Raw genomic sequence first — 23,604 nt, forward strand, 5'->3', positions numbered from 1 at the left:
TATATAACGCAGGAATTGTGTTACTGGCCAGATCACCAGGTAAAAACAGAAGGAAGAAGCCTAAAAAAAAAAAACTAATGCAGCCACCACACCTAATGATTGGTAAGCTAAATATTAGCAACTGGCACTTCCATTATAGAAATGTTAATAAGCGACTAATACCGGTTTCAGGAGATATTTTATAAGATCACCCTGGGTAACACCAAAAAAATTGATTTAATGACAAAGAATATGTACACTCACAGAATAAAATTAGGAAGGTCAGCGTTTTACAGTACTCCCTATTTTTATTCTGTGAGTGTACATATTCTTTGTTACCATTAAATCAATTGTAATACTGCATTCAGATGGCACTGCTCTCCTTGCCTTTTGTACCTGCAGAGTTTCCTTCTAGCTCTTCCCTGAGCCTGCAGCCGTCTACAGCCCGCAGTTCATCCCATAGACTCCTAGAGACCCACAGTTGCTCTCTTATTGAACTTAGCCCATACCCACTAATCCTAAAGCTTCAGGGCACCATGAATGTGTTTTTTAAACACCAAAAAAATAACATGATGGTGTATCATAACAAAAATGGTCTATAGCAGGGGTCTCCAAACTTTTCAAAACAAAGGACCAGTTTACTGCAATTCAGACTTTAGTGGGGCTGGACTGTGGCCAGTGAGGGTATAAAATGTCCCAGGCACAGCCTCAGTGAGAATAAACATTGCCTCAGGGTTAGTGGTCAGTTACGTAGTGCCTGCAGTTAGTGGGAGAAATAGTTGTCCATCATTGGTATTACTAAGAGGAATAGTGTCCCATCATTGGTATTACTGGGAGAAATAGAGCCCCATCATTAGTGTCAGTGGCAGGAATTATGCCCTGCTATTGGTGTCATTGGAAGGAATAGTGCCTAATATGAGTGAGAGGAATAGTGGCCCAAGGGACAGATGAAGGCTAGCAAAAGGCCGCATCCGGCACTCAGGCCACAGCTTGAAGACCCCAGGTCTACAGCCTGGATATGCCTAGCTTTGGGTCAGATTAAAAAACTGCTCACAAGATGATAATTTGATGCTATGGTATTAAGCAGGCGGTATTAATAGGGTAAATGGGACTGGGCATTTTGCAGCAGAACCTATGACAGTTTACAAATCCCCATTTTTATCACTCTATAACATGGCCAAATATCACTGAACCTTTGTCCTGACCTGTTAAATGGGTCTCCAGACATTGCAGTTGCATGTGGTTATTAAAGTTCATACTTTCTCAGTTAATCAGCGATCTTAGCAGGTTGTTCATTTATTAGTTGCGAAAACTACTATTATGCACAAGAGGGCAGCATCAATTTTAATTTTGTAGACAGCATAAGGAAAATGACCACACAAGTTGGACAAAATATTCATTGGGCATGTTGGAAAATGTCTAGTTTGAGCGAGCGATATGAGCAGTACAAGAAAATAGTAGTGCCATAATAGCAATCTAATGTGCTTTCAGTAATTATGTTGTTTCCTATAAAAGGACAATGAAGAAGTAGAAGAAGGACAATGACTGAATGTCTGTAGGCAACTTAGCATAGGTAAATAAAATATATAAGCCTCCAGAAAATAATAAAAAAAAAAAACACATGAAACCTTGAACTTTAGCAGGGTTCCTGGCAGTGCAATCAACACATTGTAGATTCGTAAATGTCACAGGTGGGGCCACTAAAGTACCAAAACTTTTAAGGTTTTAAGAATTGTATCACACTCTAAGTAGACAAAATGTTACATTTACTTAACATTTCATTGGACTTGCTGGTTATCTGTTTGTATTAATAGTAAGCAAGCATATTTACTTTTAAATATTAATAAACATTACATTTTCAACACTTCAAAACTCTCTAATGTACCTGCTGAGTTTTTACTTTATCCTACCCAGCATGCTATCTGTTCCACCACTTTAAATGCAGACACTTTCTGACAGACACATTAGCAGAGAAATACACAAGTATAGCATAGCTTTTGAACTATACAGATAAAATTAGCTTTATAGTTTTTTTAGTCATACAATGGAAATCTGTGCAGAGAGAAATGCATAGGCTGCTATTTGGAACCTCTCTAAAAAAAATACAAGTTGCTCTAGATTCAGAATTTTTAGGACCTGAACATGCTTATGTTTTAGGGTTGCTGACAGCCTACCAAGCATTAGCATTTTCAGAAAATGGTCAGCAATGGCAGATATAATCAAAGGTGTGAACAGCGGGCCCCCCCACCAGCGGTGCTCCTGTGTTCTTTGTCCAATGGCTTTGTGCTGGGTTTCCCTAGGCCCCTGTGTCATCCATGCAGTTTCAGCCTCCAGGTACTGTTAGTTTTTTAATCCAAGTCTCTGCGTGACCATCAATTGACTGCTGTATGCTTTGGTGAACATTTTATTATTTTTTTAACAATAATAAAATGTTTTTACTTTGCCTCTGAGGGTCCTATTTATTTCTGCTGATCAGCGCTGTTCACCCCTTTGATTATATCTTCTGTCCTCATTTGTCTATGAGTTTTGGACAGCAGCAGCCACAGCTACATATAATTTTTCTTTTTGACTTTTTTTTCTTTTTTTTCTTGGCCTCTGGTCTGTGTGCCTGGATTTTTGTTTTCAGCAATAGCAGTCTATGTTTTTCTCATAGTTCTGGTTTCCATTAAAGAATATGCACATTGGTATTCCCACAGTCTCTGAAAAGATGCCACTATAATTGATTGAGTAATTGGTTACCTATACTAATGATCCCAGCTGCACGGCCTGCAATCTCCCATGCTTTGGTACGCAACAGCTGTTTCTGGCCACCAACAGTGGGAGCAGTTTGAAGAACTTTACATTGGGCTGATTTAAGACTCCTGTTCCTGATGCAACACTTTTACAGCAATGCAGGATTTAAAGACAGCTCTGGAAGGTTTCAGGCCATGAAAACTATTTTCTTTTCCATAAATTGAACCCATCAACTCAAGCAAAGTACCTTTATAATTTTATTCACAGGTACATTTTCTTGGATTCTTACAGAATGGCATAATTAAAATTAGTATACAAATCTAACCATTCTTTTAAAATCTATTTTCCGCAGAGAAGCCCTATTCAGAGAATAAAGCTGGCCATACGTATATATACATTTTACATGACTCACAGATTCTTAAATAGCACAGATGGACAAACCTCTTGGAGTGGCAATTGTATTTTGACAGCTCGCTCCACTGGCTGTCAAAATACCCAGTGCCTCCATCTAAATGAATGCAGGCTCTGTTCAGCCAACAATTTTCTGCCTGGCTCCTTTAATTTTTCAATTGAAGGTTGTCAAGCAGAGGGGTGCTGACAGGGCCACCCATGTAGCAAATTTCGTCTGGTTCATCAGGAACAAGCTGAAATTCACTCCATACTTTGAATATATACATTGGATCCCATTACCTGACTGTTTATTAAACATTTTTGTTTTTTGGTAGGGTGTAGAATACTGGACTAAAGAAAAGTAAAAAATAAGACTGTGCACAGCTAAAATAGGCGGAGCAGAAAGCCTACAACAAAAATTGTTTAGAGGTAAAGAAATATTGTTGTTGCCTAAAAGTACCGAATAGCTTTTCCCATTGTCTGCTCCCTCTGCAATAAAGGGATAAGAATACAGTGTCTGTAGGAGCAACATAAATTGCACTTCCACGTGTTTTCTCATTATTAAAATTTTTAATTACCAGTCAGGTTTATTACTGTCTTTTTATAGTCATTATTTAATATACCTTTCAATTTTCATGAAGTATATGTCAAGTAAAATTTTTCTTTTTTTAAAGAGAGGAATAGAGTGGGGAAGGAAGTGACCTTCTGTTAGGTTTTTACTGTTATTCAGGGCTCCTTTAGAGAGAAAAGGTCAAAAACAGAGGCACAGGCAGAAATTAAATGCTGACAGAGGATCTATCCTTGCTCAACTCTACTAAAGAAAAGCAATTTTCTGGCTTTTGTGTTGCTGTTAAAGAGTTATCCTCACTGCATGTAGGTTGTCATCAGCAAAGGATAACGTTTTCTAATAGAACCACAGATATCAGTAAAAACCTAACATGGGTTCTAATCCTTCTCTACTCTGTCCAAAAGAAAAATAAGTTTTGGCCAAACATATAATTTAAGTGTAATACAGGTTACACAACTGTCATGGCTACCATTCCTGATGGCCCCAGCAGCCGTCTGTCTACCTGTCCACTTCTTCAAAATTAAGTGCAGTGCAATATCCATCATTACACATATCATTATAGAGATCAGTATGTACTCACCATAGTCACTGTCATAAAATACTATGAACTTTTGCCATCGAAGTTCAGTGACCAGTTTCAACATGACATCATTGAGACGAACATGAGGTCTAGCAGCCAACGTGTATTCCTCTCCATCCAGGCTAGGATTAAAGTGGCAGACAGTGCGTGGAGATCCAGCTGTGTTGCGTTGCACAAAGATATGAGGGATATGCATGGCATCTGTCAGCGACTGAAGGGCATTTGCTGAGGCACAACCAGTAGATGTCACTAAGGCTAAAATCCCTTGTGTCATCAAGTCACAAGCTGAAAAAAATAAAACATCACAATTAAAAATACGTTCCTTCCAAAATGAACTTCCTATATTTAACACAATGCTTCATCCTAAAACATTCAACTGTCTTCCTCTAAAAACAGCCTTCAGCATCCACCAAATACTGGAAAATCAGTTTTGAATTGATTTTAGCCTTTGGTAAAGGCACCAAGTTCATTTTAGTTTATGTCCAGTTCCCCAGCAGATCATAGTCACCTTTCTTTCACTTCCCCACAACTGTTCTGTTCAGCTTCAGAGGGCAACAAAAATGTCTGGAACTTCCAGTTCAGAGAAACCTATTATTCACTCTTTTTCCTCTCATTTGACTGTTCTGGTGCTTGGTAATTGGTCCAGCACTGTCACAAGGGGATGGAGAGACCATCTTAAGCCCTGTGTAAGCTCCAGTTATGATGATTTACAGATTACACAAAATTTACTGTTATTGCTATTGCTAGGTGACCTGGAAGCAAAGAGAAGGAAAAGTCTGTATTTGTACTTAGGGAAGGGGGCTTCAACGAAAACCTATTTGTTTTCCTTTATGGGCAAAGCATTGGATTTTATTAAAATTCAGAACAAAGTTGTACAGCTATTCTATCATTTCAACTTTCCTGGTCATCTCATTTAAATAGATTTCAGGTCGTCTGGACCATCACATGTACCAGGTATGATTTGTTTTCTAGATAACAAGAGATGAATTGTATACAGTCATAATTAAACTGAAGCTACTACAAAATACAAACTGGAATGAAAGTTATACAGGCGCTGCCTCTTATGACTAATCTTAAAGCAAGCCTTTTGCAAAACATACAATTCACTTCTCTGGCTGAGAGAACTACTGGACACAGTTCCATTGAAGAGAACTCACTGTCTGAAGTTTTAACAGAAACCAACACTTCCTGGAGTGTTTCTCTGCTGATCCTCCATTGCCCTCAGTGAATCCTCCCACTTGACCTCCACTTCACTACTGCATTCTATAAAGCCATGGAGGTTGGTGGGAGGCACACTAAGTGCAGAGGGGCACCAGGGGATTGATACTCCTTGAGGTGCTGGTTTCTGAAAGGTCTGTAGTGGACATTTTATTTTTAGTAGAGTGGTGATCAATGGTGCTGGCACAAGAGAGGTGAGAAATTTCATTTTCATAACAGGGTCAGTTTAGCTGCAAGCTCCAGGGCTGTCACTCTTATTCTTTTGATCAATATATATATCCCATGACTACCACTTCAGATTTGGAATACTTAATTAATCCCAAAGGGCTCCAGTACCTGTCACACAATCTGCTCATCTGGACAAATTGACCTATAGTGTAAAATAGTGAATGACTTAAATACAGGGCAGAGCACATGGTAATCTATCTCCAATGGATCTCTCCAAATTCACCAACAGACCACCTCCTTTCTCTCAAAATACTGGACTCCAGATACTGTATAACATTTCTCCAATCCCTGTTTTTAGCTAAAAAACAATAAAAGGTTGTTGTTGTACATTATATTTAAACACCACATTTTATTAAAAATAAATAGAAGCCACTCACAAATAAAGTGAAAGACAAGCACACCATGATATGTTTACTTTATAATATCTGTATCACCCCTTTAGGAGTAAGGCATCACCAACACCTCAGTAGAAAAACACTGTCTGTCCACTTATGGGTTTGCGTAATGATGTCCCGAGCTGCACCCTAACGTGTTTCGGCACAGACCAAGTGACTTCTTCAAGGGGCAGAGCCTCGGACAGAGTTGTGAGGTCATTGTTAAACCCAGAAGTGGATGGACAGCATTTTTTTAGTGAGGTGAGGCTTTACTCTTAATAGAGCGATACAGATATTTTAAAGTGAACATACCACAGTGCACTGGTTTTGAGTGCACTTTGTGAGTGGCTTGTATTTGTTTTAATAAAGGATAGTGTTTAAATATAATGCACAGTGACAACCTTTTAATGGTTTTGAGCTAAAAATGGGGATAGGGGAAGTGTTATCTTGTATCTGGAGCCCCGTATTTTGAGAAAGAGGAGGTGGTTTGTTGGTAAGTTTGGAGAGATCCATAGGTGGTGAATACCCTAAATAAAGGACAAAGCAAATGTGATGTTTGAATATTGATTTGATCATGATTTTACATTGTAGGTCAATTTCTCTAGGTAAGCAGATTGTGTGACAAATTGTGGAGCACAAATGATGATCACATTACATTAATATAAGCACAATTGGAGGATAAATTCACTTTATTATGGACTTGATTTAAAGGACTGCATGTTTTGATGCACACATTTTAATTTGTTTATTGTATTCAGATTGAGTCATTCTTTATTTGTTGTAATAGAGTACTCAGTAGGGTCACACAATGTCAGTATTATATTATACACAGTAACACACTATGTATCATTATATTTAATTGTTTAAAGTATAAGGAGTTGATTGGTTACGCTGCATTCTTTTAATATTTCACTTTAGCTTGATGTGGGAACACATAACAGTAATTAGCAGCAACTGGATGTGAACATTTATCTCTTATCTAAGTTTCTTGGTTGTGTACAATATAAGATAATGATGTGTGATAACCAAAAGCAAGCAAAGTGATACCAGCTTAGCTATATACTGTGATTAGACAATGGAAACACAGACTGTTGGTATAAGGCTTTTTGTACATGCTGTTTTTTTGCATCATACTAATAATAAAACCCAATGAAGTATGGTTCCTAGAATAAACAGCATTTTTTGCATATTCAGCAAAAGTCTCTCTCCCCCCCCCCCCCCCCAAAAAAAAAAAAAAAAAAAAAATCACTCAAGTCCCAAGAGCAGGCAATTAGCATCACTGTATGCTTTCAGAGTCTGCAACTGTGCTCCAGTGGAAATTATGACACTTGCAATTTTAAGTGTTTTTTTGTCTTTCCCCCCAAGCAAACTAACCAATAATATGAGTGTATATTATAAATGAGCAAAAGCACAAAAATTTGATTTTAAAGCAGTGCGGTTATACCAAAAGTGACATTTTCCATTTTTCTTGTGTTGTTACCAGCTTTATCTAGAGTAACTGGCATTAGTGGCTGGCGAATCCCAAAATATATAAATCTTCCTCTGAAACTGCTATCATTCTCTTGTCCCAAGACACTGCTAAGGAGTATGAGTTGCCTGTTGTGAACTTAACTAATGGATTTTTTGGATGCCAAGTTATTAAAATGATGGCACCCCATGTACAGCAAACGAGGACAGTAATGGGTAGCATAGATTCAAAATCCCAATTACCCTGTCATCAATTACCTTTTAAGTGTCCTGTAAAACTATAAGCTCTGTCTTCTAACCAAAAACACTTAAATGCAGGAAATGTTTGTGATAATAGCAAAGACAAAAAGGTTAATAGATAGCACTATCTCAAGTATACACTTAAGTGGAAAGTATAATTAGAAGTCAATTTAATCTTTCAGGGAATATTTTTATAATAATGTATTGTACCTATCAGTGGAAGCTCTTGGTTTCATTATATTAATGGTATGTGGAGTGGCTTCCATTTCCTTCCTTTTTTACACTTTCATGACACAAGTCACAAATTCTCAAGATGTGTTGTACCTAAAGTACTCTTTCAGATTTCTAATGAACTGTCCATTTACTGATGAGCTTTTCTTTGTGTCTTCATCCATATGCAGGAAATACAAAAGTAGTTAGATGTCTTAGCTAAATCATTTGATTGTACTGTTGTGATACAAAAGACAATCAGGGATGATGAAACAAAGGAAACTCTTCAAGTTGGCATAAGTATTATCCTTTTGGGTTAAGTGTGACATCACTTCAATATCGAAAGCAAATCTGTGAGAGATATACTAAGCGGTCATGGTTGAACTCTCATTCTGAACACGTTGGTTGCCTAGCTGCAGTGGCAGGCACCAAAGGACCGCTGTGTAAGACCAAGTTTTGGGCCCCTCCATTCAACTACTTGCCAGTTAATAACACATATTCATTAAGCATTGACCCACAGATAGTCTTAAAGCCCAAATCTAAGCTATTTATTTTTAAGATTCTGCAGGTGTTGTAAAATTGCTGGTGGCAAAACTCAATTCCTCTGCAGTGCTGCAATTCTATTCCATCATTATCCTCTGCAATAATTACGTTCTGCCACTACATATGCTACTGGGTTAAATGAGGCCTGCCATCATTCACCACAGATGCTAAAAACAATGCAGGGCCCCAAGGGTTCACCCTTTAATGGGGTGTCACCAGGGTGCCCCACACCCACAGTGTAACGATACAGAGAATGGTGCCTGTCTCCGCATTATTGGGGGCCACCCAGCACAGGATAAAATTGAAAGGCCCTGCACATCATGTGACCATCCTGAAGACATCTGGAAAAGTATTAAAAAATAGGATAAAATCCTGCCAGAGTGCCTCAAGAGGAGAGGGTACTTAATTGGGGGATCATCAGGAATCAGAGTTGGGCTTAAGTGTCAACATGGCAATAGGAGGGGTTCCAGTAGTCACCTGTCCTATATATATTATTTATATCATCTACTATAAATGGTCCTATAAGCCCTAAAGAACCATTTGCAACTTCAAAGTCTGACAAATTTCTGATCCTGCCTTGGAGTCATATTGACTATGTTTTTTCAGTACTTTAAGTCACTGAGCCAAACAAGCATACAATTCTGACTTCCATCTGACATTTTTGATCATACTTGTTCTGAATGCTATTAAAATGACTTTTCCATTTTAATATGTGGCCAGTTGTGATCTTTTTTTTTAAATATCCAACAACTGAAGTGTCCTTGCTCCTAGTTCCTGTGGTTGCATTGTGTGCGAAAAAATATGTGTGAAATCTCACAATTCTACAGGAATCTCACATGATTGTAGATTCATTGCTAACCCTCCAGTGCTGGTGAGGAGACTGAACTGACTAGATTAAATTAAAATAACACTGTATGCAGAGAGTGAGGATTCCATTGTGTTCATTCTGCACTAGTGTCACTGAGCATATGAGCCCAGCAGCAAGAATAAGCAGTGCTTTTTAGGGAGTTTATACACTTGTAACCCTGCATAAAAACTCATTCAACCAGATTCAGGTTCTTCAAGTCGAAATGAGGGCATAACATTCACATTTCCCCTTGAGAATACAAGAAAATAGACCGATAGTAAATAGAGAATGGCTTTTTCAGATATTCAAGTTCAGTAACAATACTTGTGGTTTGGCTTAAACCCAAGTTCCAATAACCTGGCTGTTAATGAACCAGTGTTTGCATTTATAACACAATGCTATGCTAGCAGGGTATTACATTATTTAAGTGATCTCATCAAGTGTCTTTATAACCAATTAAAGCTTCATTTCATTTGTGCAACTGGTTGTAGCACCACAATGGGTAATTCTATTGACCGTTTTCTGAATAGTAGGTGCTGAGAGGTTTTCAATTCATAAATAGTAGTAATACATCTTGAAAGCTCGGAGTCTGAATGATACAATTATGTAATAACATGGAATTAGAAGTGATTATAAAGCTTTTGCAGGTTCCGTGCATTTTGCCTGGAAGGTTTAGTTCAGATAGGCTTCAGCTAGTTAATGGTGTTCCGAAGAGCAATGTGTATACAGTAAGCATTTATAACAAGTGGAGTGAAGCTTTCAGAAAGCTTCACTCCACTTGTTTAAAGAGACAACCAACACTTCTATTAAGATTTGTGTTCAGCACTCCTAAACTTGGGCTCAAGGGTGCTTTAAAGCTTTTAGTAACACTTATCAAAGTTTTCTTAGACACACAATTACAAGCTTAATTCTGAGAACTAAGCCTAAAATGTCAAGTTTTTTGGTATCATCAAACATCTTTTAGCCCTCATGCGCATGGGGCATCTGTAAAAGCCACTCTGAATTCCAGAAATCCTGGCAGGAAATTGCTGCCTGAAAAATATGCTAAAAGCCACATATTGCACATGTATTTAGGTGCATCTAGCATTTGAATAATAATTTACTCTGCCCATTGGAATGCATTAATGCTCAAACGCCAGCATTTATATGCATTTAGGTGCTTTCCACAATTTTCTGCTCTTCAGCTCCTCTCCTGAACGTGTCTTTTTTTGTTCAGCCTAAAGATGTTTCTTTTCTAATGCACCTTTAATGTTCTAGGTGTGCATGCTGTAAAAGCAGCGTTTTTTAATTCCTGTGTGCATGCGCTCTTAAACTCAAATCTATCCTGCAATATATGCAAATTAGGCAATGAATTAAAACATTAGCACATTAAAACTGAATGGCTTGCAGGACAAACAAACATGAATGAGAAATCTCTTATGCTAATCATAGTTGCTGTAACTATGGGCACCAGTAGAGCCTTGTAAGTGGGTACTGATTGTTCAGCTGTCATTGCTAAGGTGAAGAGCGGCACCGGCTGTCTCTCAGGTTAGCAGGGCAAGGGAGTGAGATAGCAATTGTAAGATAGCTCACTTACTTAATTATTTATGAAGCAATTGAGTGATGACTGTTGCTTACCTTTGCCATTAGGGAAGCATGTCAAAGGACTAGTAAGTCTTCTATACAAGACTCCTCACGGCAAGCTTGGAGGAGCTTTATGTCCTGTTTGGACTCAAGTACTCCTGGGATTTCAGTGTCTGTCTTGGACCCAGAGGTAATATGTACTGTATATAGATTATTTTTTCTTCATAGGCCACTGGGCACACTGCAGTGTGGGAGTAGATAGGGAGAGAAACCTGTATTGTCAGAGCATTTACTGTAGGTTGAATGCTTGGAAAGGTATCTATCTAGAGATAGCGTAGGGACCTTCTGAATGTTCAGATACCAGTCAAACACATCCCTGTGCACCAGTAAAGAGGGAATTCTCCCTTGTCTGGGTCCTGTTGCACAGCCATGAGGAGTCCCACCTAAGGACCCAAGTTGCTGGCAGCCGGCCCATCTAAGCACTGCACAATTGTGTTTTTTTGTATTACTAAAAATATTTTGTGCCTGGGCTTTTAACTGCCTTGCCTTTGCAACCTGTTTGAACACTTGGTGTTATTATCATTTTCCACTGCTGACTATTTGGCAGAGTATAACAAAAAAAAAAAACTAAGAAAGGTGTTATCATGTGGTCCCCCACAGCTACACACAAGCCTGGTCCATACTCCATTAACCAGGACAGATGCCCTAGGTTTTTCTCTACCTGCCAAATAATTAGAAATTCTGTTCAGCCAGTTGTGTGATCCAGCCATACTTGCTAGACAGTATAGCAAGGTTTTAATCCATCTATGGCCATTCCTGCTAGAGAGACACATCAATCTTATGGTCGGCTTCTCTCGAACAGCAATGTTGGAAATGTTTCATTAGATCGGCTGCAACACTGAATACAGAATACAATAGTTCATCAGGGAGGGCTCCTTCATCCTCCTCGAATGTGTGGGTTAGGGATGGGTGAATGGTTTGGCCCGAGCATAAGTTCGGGTCAAACTTTCGTTGTTCGGGTGTTCAGCAAGCAGCCGAACAAACGGGTCATTCGATCGTTTGTTCGCCCTCCCCCCCGAACTGACCACAATGCATTGCGGCACTGAACAGTGCATTGCAAGCCCTTTATTGGCTGAAGCAATAAAAGCTTCAGCCAATCAGGGCACATAGCATTGTCAGAGTCATGATTGGACACTGTCATCATGCCTTTATCCAATCATGGCTCATTCCCGCCCACAGTATGAAAGTATTTTTTCAATGGCAGCCATTTTCAGTGTGAGTTTGGCTTGGAGAGAGATAGAACAGGGCTCTGTTCAGTGCTATTAGTTAGTTAGTGTGCTATACTGTGCTATTTTTCTTCAATTGTCAGTGCAGAATATTAGTTTAGTGTTAGTCTAGGGATAGTGTGAGTGTAGTGAGGAGGCCCATCATTCAGCTTTGCATAATGTGCAGCTAGAGTAGGGACAGCTCAGATAGTTTCACTGTAGTGTAGTGAAACCGTGTCATTCATACATACATTAGTGTAGAGTAGGGACAGCTCATATAGTTTCAGTGTAGTGTAGTGAGACTGTTTCAGTAATCTTGACATTAGTGTATAGCTAGAGTAGGGACAGTTCAGATAGCGTCAGTGTAGTGGCAGTTGGACACCGTCTATTTGATTGCGTTACTGACAGTTTAACGCCATTTACTTCTGTGTGCGTTACTGCCAGTTTAACACTATATTGTTTTGTGTGTGTTACGACCAGTTTAACGCAATATAGTTTTGCGTGCGCTACTGCCAGTTTAACGCCATATAGTTCTGTGTGAGTTGCTGAAAGTTTAACATCATTTACTTCTGTGTGCGTTACTGACAGTTTAACGCCATATCGTTTTCTGTGTGTTACTGCCAGTTTAACGCCAGATAGTTTTGTGTGGGTTACTGCCAGTTTAACACCATATCGTTTTGTGTGGGTTACTGCCAGTTTAAAGCCATATAGTTCTGTGCGTCACTGTATGTTTGGTGCATTAAATTGCAGTGTATTATAGTGTATACCTGGAGTGTGTCTGTGTAGTTTAAGTACTCAAATTAAAGTGCACCAAACACCTCTTTACATTGATTAAAGTGCATTTACGTACAGATTTAAACTTCTTCTTTACATTTGCTTAAAAGCACCGCCCCTTCTCTCCCAATAATGTCTGGGAGGACAAGGAGAGGCAGACGTTCCCTTGGCACTGTAAGGGGGCCAGGAACAAATGTGTCCACAGGAAAAGGTGGACATGGTGGTCAGTCCTCAGGCAGGGTATCATTTCCTCTGTTTAATGATTTTGCCCGTGCTATCCAACCACAGCATGAAGAGGAGGTGGTGGACTGGCTTACTAAACCTTCCTCATCCTCTATCATGCAAGCAGAGACAAGTGTGCAGTCCCCTGCAGTTGCCAGAGTGGATAAACCTGCCTTCTTGTCCACATCTATTCCTGCCATAGTCCCAACATCAGCCATTGAGGAGTCAGTTGAGTTATTTGACCACAGCATCAGCCACTTGCTCTTTGATGATGCCCGGCCATTACTGGATTCAGATATTGGGTCTGAGGTTGAGGATGACAGGAACATGAGCCTAGAGAGGGAGAAACACTGGTAGACAAATTGGCAGTCATGTTCCTCAGGCTGCAGCATGTTGCAAGTTGTCTCCAGTGGTAATGAAGAAGATTGAGGATATGGAGATGATGATGATGATGATGAGGTCACTGATGCGACTTGGGTGCCAGATAGAGCAGAGGAGGAAACTGAAGGTGAGGCAGCACAGCCCCAAGGAGACTGACATCAAGAAAGAGTAGAGAGCAGCCACCCTATTCCATCACATTCTGCAGCTGTTATCTCCCGGCCCACTCCCCAAAGCTCAGCTGTCTAGGTCTTATTCAGCACATCTGCAGTAGATCGCACTGTTGCTATCTGCAAACTGCATCTCAGGCGCACATAAAATGTGGCAAAAACACCAATAATTTGGGTACCACATGCTTAACAAGGCATTTAATGTCCAACCACTCAGCCCATTGGCAAGAGCACCTAAAAGTCACACAAAAGGGGCACAAATCTGTCCCTCCACCTTCTCCTTACCCACTTCAGTCTGCCCCTGCGATACCAAATCATTACCTTTAAGCAGCCTCCACTGACAGGGATGATGGTATAGAGCAGGGTGCTCTGGTTCCTAGAAGCACAGATGCCAGCAGCACACCACCAGCTGTAGATTGTAGCCGGCAAATTTCTCTGCCCCATCTGCTGCAGCGGGAAAAAAATACAGTCCCTGTCACCCACATGCCCAGCGTCTGAATGCAAGCTTGTCAAAGCTGTTGGCTCTCCAACTTCTGCCTTTCAGCCTGATGGATTCTGCCTCCTTCCGTGAATTTGCACAATGTGCTGTACCACAATGGCAGTTTCCCAGTCGCTACTACTTTTTATGTAAGGCCGTTCCATCTCTCTACCATCACGTGGAAGGGAATGTTCTGGCATCGTTGGGCAAGGCAATCAGCTGTAAAATTCACCTTACTGCTGACACATGGTCCAGCAAGCATGGGCAGGGATGATATATTTAGTTCACAGCACACTGGGTAATGCTGCTTGCAACTCAAAAGGAGGCAAGACAGGGCTCGGTGCTGCAGCTTGTTATGCCCCCACGTCTCTATACAGCTGGTGGTGATGATGCCAGACCTGTTAGCTCTACCACCTCCTCCTCCTCCACCGTCACCTCCATACCCTCCTCTGCAGAATTGTCCTATGAACATCAGGTACCCCCTAAGCGTTCAAAGGGCTATTCCCAGAGTCAGGCTAAAAGGTGCCATGCAATGCTTCAACTGGTGTGTTTAGGGGACAGAAACCACACCGGAGCAGAGATTCTGGCAGCTTGGCAGGGACAGGCCCAGAGGTGGTTCACAGCACGCCAACTGGAGCCAGGAATGGTGGTGTCCGATAATGGCTCAAACCTCCTGTCAACCCTTAGACAGGGAAAGTTAACACATGTCCCATGTACCATATCCTGTCCCATATCCTCAATTTGGTGGAGCAGCATTTCCCAAGTACGTACCCAGGGTTGCAAGATGTACTAAAGCAGGCCAGAAGAGTCTGTAGCAATTTCAGGAATTCAGCAGGAATTCCACCTGCCCATAAACCGCCTGATTTGTGACATGCCCACCAGGTGGAACTCAACTTTGGGAATGCTGCAGCAGCTTTACATGCAGCAGAGGGCCGTCAACGAGTAACTGTGCCAGTACGGCACAACAACAGGCTCAGGCCACTTCTGCTTTTTTTTCCCAACGCCAATGGCTGGTCATTAAGGATGCATGCACTGTATTGTCACCATTTGAGGAGCCCACAAAGATGGTGAGCAGTGACAGTGCATGCATCAGTGACACAATCCATGTTGTGTTCCAGGTGGAGCAGACTCTGCGTGGCATTATGGACAGGGCACTGGAGGCAGAGCAGCAGGAGGGAGAGGAGGACTTCCTTTCCTCTCAAGGCCCACTTGATCCAGACACTATCATTCCTATGTCACAGAACACACAGGAGGGGAGAGGGGAGGACGATGAGGAGGAGGATTCTGGCACTTTCATAGGCTTCAAAGAAGAGGAAGATGTGTCAATCTGTAAGCAATGGCTTTCCAAACCCAGAACCCTTGGGAGTAGTACGTTGCTGGGAGGAGGAAGTTCCAGATGCTGTCATCCTGAGTGACCCCGAGGAGTCTGTTTCTCAAGCCTCAGCAAATTTGAGGCGCATGGGCAACCTCATGCTTTAAAGCCTGCGAAAGGACCAAAGAATACGTGGCATAAAGGAGAAGGATGATTACTGGTTGCAAACCCTCCTTGACCACCATTATAAGGGGAAGGTCTCAAAACTCATCCCATCCCCACAGAGAGTGCAGAAGATAAAATCTCTTGAGGACATGTTAAAGAGGATTTTATTGAATGTTTTTCCTGACTTCAGTAGGTTACAGTGTTGTGGAAAACATAGTTTTGAGTCTTCTGTTGGTCAAGAAAGGAGCTTTGGAGAAGGCGTTCGCCTAAGTGAGGCATTTCGGAATATTTTTAGTCCTCACCGCCCAGGCCTGTCAGCTTCCACATCCCATTGGCAGCGTCTGCATCACATGGTGGATGATTACCTCGGGGCCAAAACAGAGATGGAGAGCTTTCCAGCTGATGATCCACTGACTTACTGGGTCATGAGAATAGACCACTGGCCAGGCCCAGTATGCTATTGAGTTGTTGGGCTGCCCTGTATCCAGCGTGCTTTCAGAATGGGCATTCAGTGCTGCAGGAGGTTTTGTTACTGATTAGACATGTGCATTTGTTTTCGTCTGAATGGGGGAAGTAAAATAAAAATAGTGATGATGATTAATGTTATATGCTGATTGTAACCAAAGAGGAGGAGCAGTAAATTAGCTAGAACTAAGTACACACATACTTTGGCTTATGGTGTCTGTTGAAAGAAGATTCGACGGAGCAGGTAAACTATGCGGCGTCGTACAGTTTAGCTGCTCCGTCGAATATTCTTCGAACATTCGACAGACACCATAAGCCTTCAATGACAGATTCAACCTTAATTTGGATTTTCGGACGAATGCAATTTTTAACGAAAAACGAAATAAATAAAAACGAATTTCGGGAGTAACTAAATAAATTTATTTTTCGGATGAAAACGAAATTCCGAAACAAAATATTTCAGTGTGCACATGTCTATAATACTGATCATAGAACGCATCTGTCCACAGACTCCGTGGACCATTTGACTTTTATAAAAATGAATCAGTCCTGGATTACAAACTGTGAAGCCCCTGATACCGATGTCACTGATTAAGTCTTTTTGGGATGTGAAATCTCTGCAAGACTTCGTGGCTGCCTAGCTTTGAGGGTGTTCAATCATTTCATCTGGAAGAATGTTTTTGACATAGATTTCATGGACACAATTAACACCCACAGACCAATTTTTCAGCACCTGTTTGACAGGTGCATATCACTGCAATTTTTTACAGCAAGGCCAATTCTTGCTTTCATCAAGAGTACCTCTATAGGGTTACGGTGGGCAGGTGCCCCCAACACCCAAAGAGTCATTTTTCTGCACCTATTTGACAGGTGCATGTCATTACAATTTTTTACAGCAAGGCCAATTCTTACTTTCATCTAGAGAACCTCTATAGGGTTACGGTGGGAAGGCACCCCCGACACCCAAAGAGTAATTTTTCTGCACCTGTTTGACAGGTGCATATCATTGCAATTTTTTACAGCAAGGCCAATTCTTGCTTTCATCAAGATTAACTCTATAGGTTTACGGTGGGAAGGCGCCACCGACACCCAAAGACCAATTTTTCTGCACCTGTTACTTCTATCCAAAGTCAAAGTGACACCAGAATGTATCCACAAAATCTTTAATCTTGTCCCCAGTGCACTACATTATGGCCTCATCATACACACGCAAAATAAAGGGAAAATGTCATTTTTTTGGCTTTATAAATGCAATTATTGCTGCAGCAGATTCTAGACATGGTACAGATCTGCCACTTTACAGGTAGACTAAGGGGACCCCCCAGGCACTATATTGGAAGGAATTTTTCATTTTTATGCTTTCATGTTAAAAATAAAAAAATCACTGCTCATTTAAACATGACGTTTTTCACAAACTTTTTTTTTTATTGATACATGTCCACCAGGGCAAGACCAGGACCCCTATAACCACTGTATGCCCAATTACTTGCATATACAGTACCTGACCGTGAGATTGTGTTTCCAGTGCGATACCATTGCGCTGGTTCTCGGCGACAGGGTACTGTGCATGTCGCGCTGGCTCGCTCATCGGGAAAGGAAAACTTTTTTTCCTTTCGCGATGAGTGACAGGCAGTGTTGACAGCTGTCTGGTATGAATCCTGAGGGGGGAACGCCGCGCCAAATTTTAAATAAAAAAACGGCGTGGGTCCCCCCCAGGGGCATACCAGGCCCTTAGGTCTGGTATGGATTACAAGGGGAACCCCTACGCCGAAAATTCGGCATGGGGGTCCCCCCAAAATCCATACCAGACCCTTATCCAAGCAAGCAGCCTGGCTGGCCAGGAAAGGGGGTGGGGACGAGCGAGCGCCCCCCTCCTGAGCCGTACCAGGCCGCATGCGCTCAACATAGGGGGGTGAGTGCCTTGGGGGAGGGGGGCGCCCTGCGGCCCCCCCACCCCAAAGCACCTTGTCCCCATGTTGATGAGGACAAGGGCCTCTTCCCGACAACCCTGGCCGTTGGTTGTTGGGGTCTGCGGGCGCGGGGCTTATCGGAATCCGGGAGCCCCCCTTTAATAAGGGGGGCCCCCAGATCCCGGGCCCCCACCCTATGTGAATGAGTATGGGGTACATGATACCCCTACCCATTCACCTATGGAAAAAAAGTGTCAAAAAAAAACACAGTACACAGATTTTAAGAGTAATTTATTAGGCAGCTCCGGGGTCTTCTTCCGACTTCTCCCGGTCTCCTTTCGACTTCTCCCGGTGTTCGGCCTCTTCTCCCGGTGTTCCGCCTCTTCTCCCGGGCCCCTCCGCTATCTTCTTCCAGCTCTTTTGCCAGCGAGGGGCCCGGTCTGCTGCCCGGTCTGCTGCCGCTGTCTCGTCGCTTCTTCTCTTCTTCCGATGTTGACACAACGCCCTCCCTGCGCATGCTGGGACCATGACGTCACAAGGGGGTGGGGTCACCGCCTATATAAATGGCTCCGCAGCTCGCACACAGCATTCCAGCCGGAGAGAGCGTCGTGTCAACATCGGAAGAAGAGAAGAAGAGAAGAAGCGACGAGACAGCGGCGACAAGACAGCAACAGCAGACTGGGCAGCAGACCGGGCCCCTCGCTGGCAAAAGAGCTGGAAGAAGATAGCGGAGGGGCCCGGGAGAAGAAGCGACGAGACAGCGGCGACAAGACAGCGGCAGCAGACCGGGCCCCTCGCTGGCAAAAGAGCTGGAAGAAGATAGCGGAGGGGCCTGGGAGAAGAAGCGACGAGACAGTGGCGACATAACAGCGGCAGCAGACCGGGCCCCTCGCTGGCGAAAGAGCTGGAAGAAGATAGTGGAGGGGCCCGGGAGAAGAGGCGGCACACCGGGAGAAGAGGCCGAACACTGGGAGTAGTCGGAAGGAGACCCCCCGAAGTCGGAAGAAGACCCTGGAGCTGCCTAATAAAATTACTCTTAAAATCTGTGTACTGTTTTTTTTTTATTGACACTTTTTTCCCTAGGTGAATGGGTAGGGGTACCATGTACCCCACACTCATTCACATAGGGTGGGGGGGCTGGGATCTGGGGGCCCCCCTTATTAAAGGGGGGCTCCCGGATTCCGATAAGCCCCCCGCCCGCAGACCCCGACAACCAATGGCCAGGGTTGTCGGGAAGAGGCCCTTGTCCTCATCAACATGGGGACAAGGTGCTTTTGGGTGGGGGGGCCGCAGGGTGCCCCCCTCCCCCAAGGCATGCACCCCCATGTTGAGGGCATGCGGCCTGGTACGACTCAGGAGGGGGGGCCTGCTCATCCCCACCCTCTTTCCTGGCCGGCCGGGCTGCGTGCTCGGATAAGGGTCTGGTATGGATTTTGGGGGGACCCCCATGCCGATTTTTCGGCGTAGGGGTTCCCCTTACAATCCATACCAGACCTAAGGGCCTGGTATGCCCCTGGGACGGGAACCCACTCTGTTTTTTTATTTCAAATTTGGCGCGGCGTTCCCCCCTCAGGATTCATACCAGACAGCTTTCAGCACTGCCTGTCACTCATCGCGAAAGGAAAAAAAAGTTTTCCTTTCCCGATGAGTGAGCCATCTCGGCGCTGGCTCCCGCGACGGGGCTCGCAGGTGTGAAATCTCACCGAGAAATGCGGCAAGATTGACACAATATCGCAGTCACCTACTGTAAGCCTTCAAAATGGACATTTTATTTTATTTTTGACGTTTGGGTCTCATTGACTTTAATGGGGTTTGTTATTCGGATCCGAACTTTTGCAGTGTTCGAAAGTTCTGGTGCGAACCAAACAGGGATCCGTTTGGCCCATCCCTAGTGTGGATGTGGGGATCCATCTTTTTTTAATTACTTTTTTTTAAATTAGCCAGCTAGCTAAATCATAAAAAAAATGAATCAATGGCTTTAGTCACTTTTCTTTGTTGCAGTTAAGAAATACAGCTTGGACAACAACCTGTCCCTGGCCAGTGATTGTCCAGCAGAAAAGAAGCAGCATTCCTGCTGCGGTCACGCTTCTGTACTCTACCCATGTTAACATGCACAGACTATTGACTTACTGCACAAAGAATCAACTCTGATTTTGCTTAAGTTGGCCATGCACTTGTAGAACGTTCATACAGCAATGGTAAAAAGGATAAGGCCCAGAAATGGAACCGGTGTGTAGTCAGCAGGGGTGCTCATTCACTAGTGGATTCCTCAGGAAGGTCATACAGACAGGTTAAAGCACCATCAATGCATTCAGTGGCTCTTCATTAGGGAAATGTGTGATCTGTATGCATTCCTTCAGCCCAGAGATACTGTGTTTAGCACAAAGATCTCACCCATTAAAGTATACTGTAAATCTTTTCCTAATGAATTGGTCACAAAATGCATTCATGGTGTTTTAACCTGTTTTATGACCAATAAATACCAACCTTCTTGAAGAATCCAATTGGAAACATCTTTTTATTGAATGGGCGCCTCTGCTGATCACTCACTGGCTCCATCCTTTTTATCATTGTTCACAGGATCTTATTGATCGCAGCGCAGTGCAAGAGTTTCTGGAAAACCCAAGCAAGTATTGAGTTTGACCACTCACACTCTGTGTGGATACAGTCACATTCTCCACATGTGCTAAAAAAGGGTGCCTGACCTTAGGACTGGTGTCCATCAACTTTATGAGTGTTAGTATATGCCTACTACTACATCTTTTTTCATACTTTTTACCTATGTACAACTGAATACTATCCTTAAAAGGATCTCTCTTGTGGTTTTTCATCCCTCTTTTTCTCCTTGTCTCTGCTCTTCTGGAGCACCGTTAACTCATTTATACCAATGGGCTTAGCAGGTTTGTAACATAATCAGGTGTAGGCATTTCTGTCAGTTCAATATGAAATATATGTAACACTTTTCTTAATAAATACATACCCAAATGTAACTGTAATATAGAACAACCTGCCTAGGTTTCAGCTTCAAAAGGAATCTTATACAAAATAAACTGGGGGGCGTGGCTTGGAGCTCGATGGCGACGGACGCACACTAGCAGAGCTCCGTGAGGAATCCCGGCCTGCAGCGAGATACCCTGCTTTCAGCGTTCCAGCTATGGGCAGAAAGCTCCTCCAGACCCCACAGACCCGATCGAAAAGATCCACCATCTCCACATCGGCCAGGAATATAACAGATCTCTTCAAAAACCAAGTGATCTCCAGAGGCAGCATGGAGGGGAACAAAATGGCGCGGTCGCAGCAGGAGGAAGAGGACTCCAGCAAGGATTCTCTATCCGTGACAGGAGGCACAGGTAGGGGATATACCCATACAAACCAGCCCCTAACCTATGCGGACATGTCAGGCTTTGCTGTGGATATAAAATCCACTTTTTCAGCAGTCATAACAGATCTTAAATCGAATCTGCTTGTACTGACTGAAAAACTTTCTGCTGTAGAAACGAATGGGAAACACAGAGACAAAAGGCTGCATATTCTTGAAAACGTGGCGCTGACTCACTCCTCTCACCTGATTGAAATAAATAGACACTTAGAAGACCTGGACAACAGGGGCAGAAGGTGTAATATCAGGGTGAGGGGGATCCCTGAGTCGGTAGACACAGTACAAATAATACCAGCTTCACAGAGGGTATTTAATAGCCTCCTAGAAAGGCAAGAGGACACAGCAATTGACTTTGTACGAGCTCATAGAGCCTTGAGGCCTAAGGGTCCTGACACTGCTCCACCCAGGGACATAATCTGCTGCTTGCAAAACTTCCCTCTTAAGGAAGCAATAATGAACAAAGCCAGGAGAAATGACAGCATTGTGTTCAACGGTGAAACGATTATGCTGTTTCATGATCTCTCACAAATTACCCTGAAAAATCGCAGGGCTCTGCGACCCCTTCTGGATAAATTAAGAGCACAGGATTTAAAGTACACATGGCGCTTCCCTTTCGCCCTCAGTGTGACACATGCAGGAAAACAACACGTGCTCCGCACTCCTACAGATTTGCCCGCATTTTTTGATTCGCTGCAAATGGATCCTATCGCTTTACCAGAGTGGTATCAAGAATTCCTTCTTCCACGGGTAGACGGAGGGACACAGAGATCCCCATTTGCCTCTCCGGATAAAAGATCATCCAAAAAAATGAAACACAATCGAGGCCCTAATCCTCAGGGAGGAACACCCAAAGCCAGGCAATCCACCTCCAGAGCATCAGATGAGGATCAAGGAGAATTACAAACCTGGTAACTAATTACATATAACCACAAAAACCTGGAGATCAGTCAATAAACCTGACCTCGAACACACTGACTTGAGGATCTGATAATGCCTTTCTGGCAGAATGTTGCTAGTGAGAAGGAACATTTACCCCCCCTGTTTAATTGTTGTCTATGGACCGTTGTTGGGGTCACACTCACTATTCCTACAGGAGGCAAAAACTGCTTAATCAGATCCGAACAATAGAAATCACAAGAGAAACTTGAAAGAACTCTGGGTTCACATTTTACACTTCATCTTGAATGTACCTGCTTAGAGTCATAGATGTAAAATAGCTGGACACTCTGCAAGACTATACTTCACTACAATGCAAAAAGCTGAGTGTGGATTCATATAGTAGAAGTGTCTTACAGTCACTATATCATATTAACCATAAAATGCCGAAGAGTTACACAGGACACCAATATGGCTAATGTCCAATGTCCTTTTTTTTTTTTTTTTTAAGCTTTTTCTATTTTTTCTTCCATCTTTAATTTAAATTGCAGGGTTATATTGTCTACACTCTAACCTGGGTGCAGATACTGTACACAGGCTAGACTATTTTGATTTTATAGGCCGGGTTCCTCTTTTCTCTCTGGATGACAGATACAGATAACCAATTTTTTATTTTTCATTTTTTCAACCGCCAGAGAGCAGTCCTAACACGCTACCACAGAGTGGCATTTACAGAACGGGATACAATCTCTTGTTCTCAAGTCCACTAACTAATTACTTCAGAGTAAGTGAACATACTCTGAAGGGTATTACTATTTCTCCATATTCTCTTCCATCTATTTTCTACTACTTGATCCCCTTTTTTCATTTCCTACTTCACATCCTTATCTAACCACCTACTTCTTCCCTCTTCTAATAATATACCATTGCTGTTTCGATTATTGTTCTTTGACCAATTTGAAGTCTCGTCCACAGAAATACTGAAGCGAGGGGTGCTTGTTGGTCTTCCAGATGGCTTATTCATCCTTGGGTCATAGTCCCACTATCATATCACATAATATACGGGGGTTGAACATACCAGAAAAGAGATCCACAATCTTGAGGGAACTCAAGAAAGGTAGGCCTCATTTTGTCTTTTTGCAGGAGACACACTTTCAAACCAACCACGTACCAAAGCTGACCAGCCCATATTTTACAGAAGCTATACACGCCACTAACAACAATGCCAAAACAAAGGGAGTTACAATCCTGATCAGCAAAGATGCACCTT

At 42.6% G+C, this 23,604-nt stretch overlaps 1 protein-coding gene across 3 annotated transcripts in view; it reads right to left on the reverse strand.

Moving 5' to 3' along the window:
- Positions 1 to 23,604, reverse strand: part of GRID1 (glutamate ionotropic receptor delta type subunit 1) — a 1,972,711-nt gene that overhangs the window by 1,538,252 nt on the left and 410,855 nt on the right. For all 3 annotated transcript variants that reach the window (XM_073596722.1, XM_073596723.1, XM_073596724.1), the window contains exon 3: positions 4,251 to 4,535. In XM_073596722.1, the coding sequence (XP_073452823.1) occupies positions 4,251 to 4,535 (285 nt within the window). The remainder of the gene's footprint in view (positions 1 to 4,250; positions 4,536 to 23,604) is intronic.

This window comes from Aquarana catesbeiana, linkage group LG08 (genome assembly GCF_042186555.1).
Source record: "Aquarana catesbeiana isolate 2022-GZ linkage group LG08, ASM4218655v1, whole genome shotgun sequence".
In the NCBI taxonomy this organism is placed as follows: Eukaryota; Metazoa; Chordata; class Amphibia; order Anura; family Ranidae; genus Aquarana; species Aquarana catesbeiana.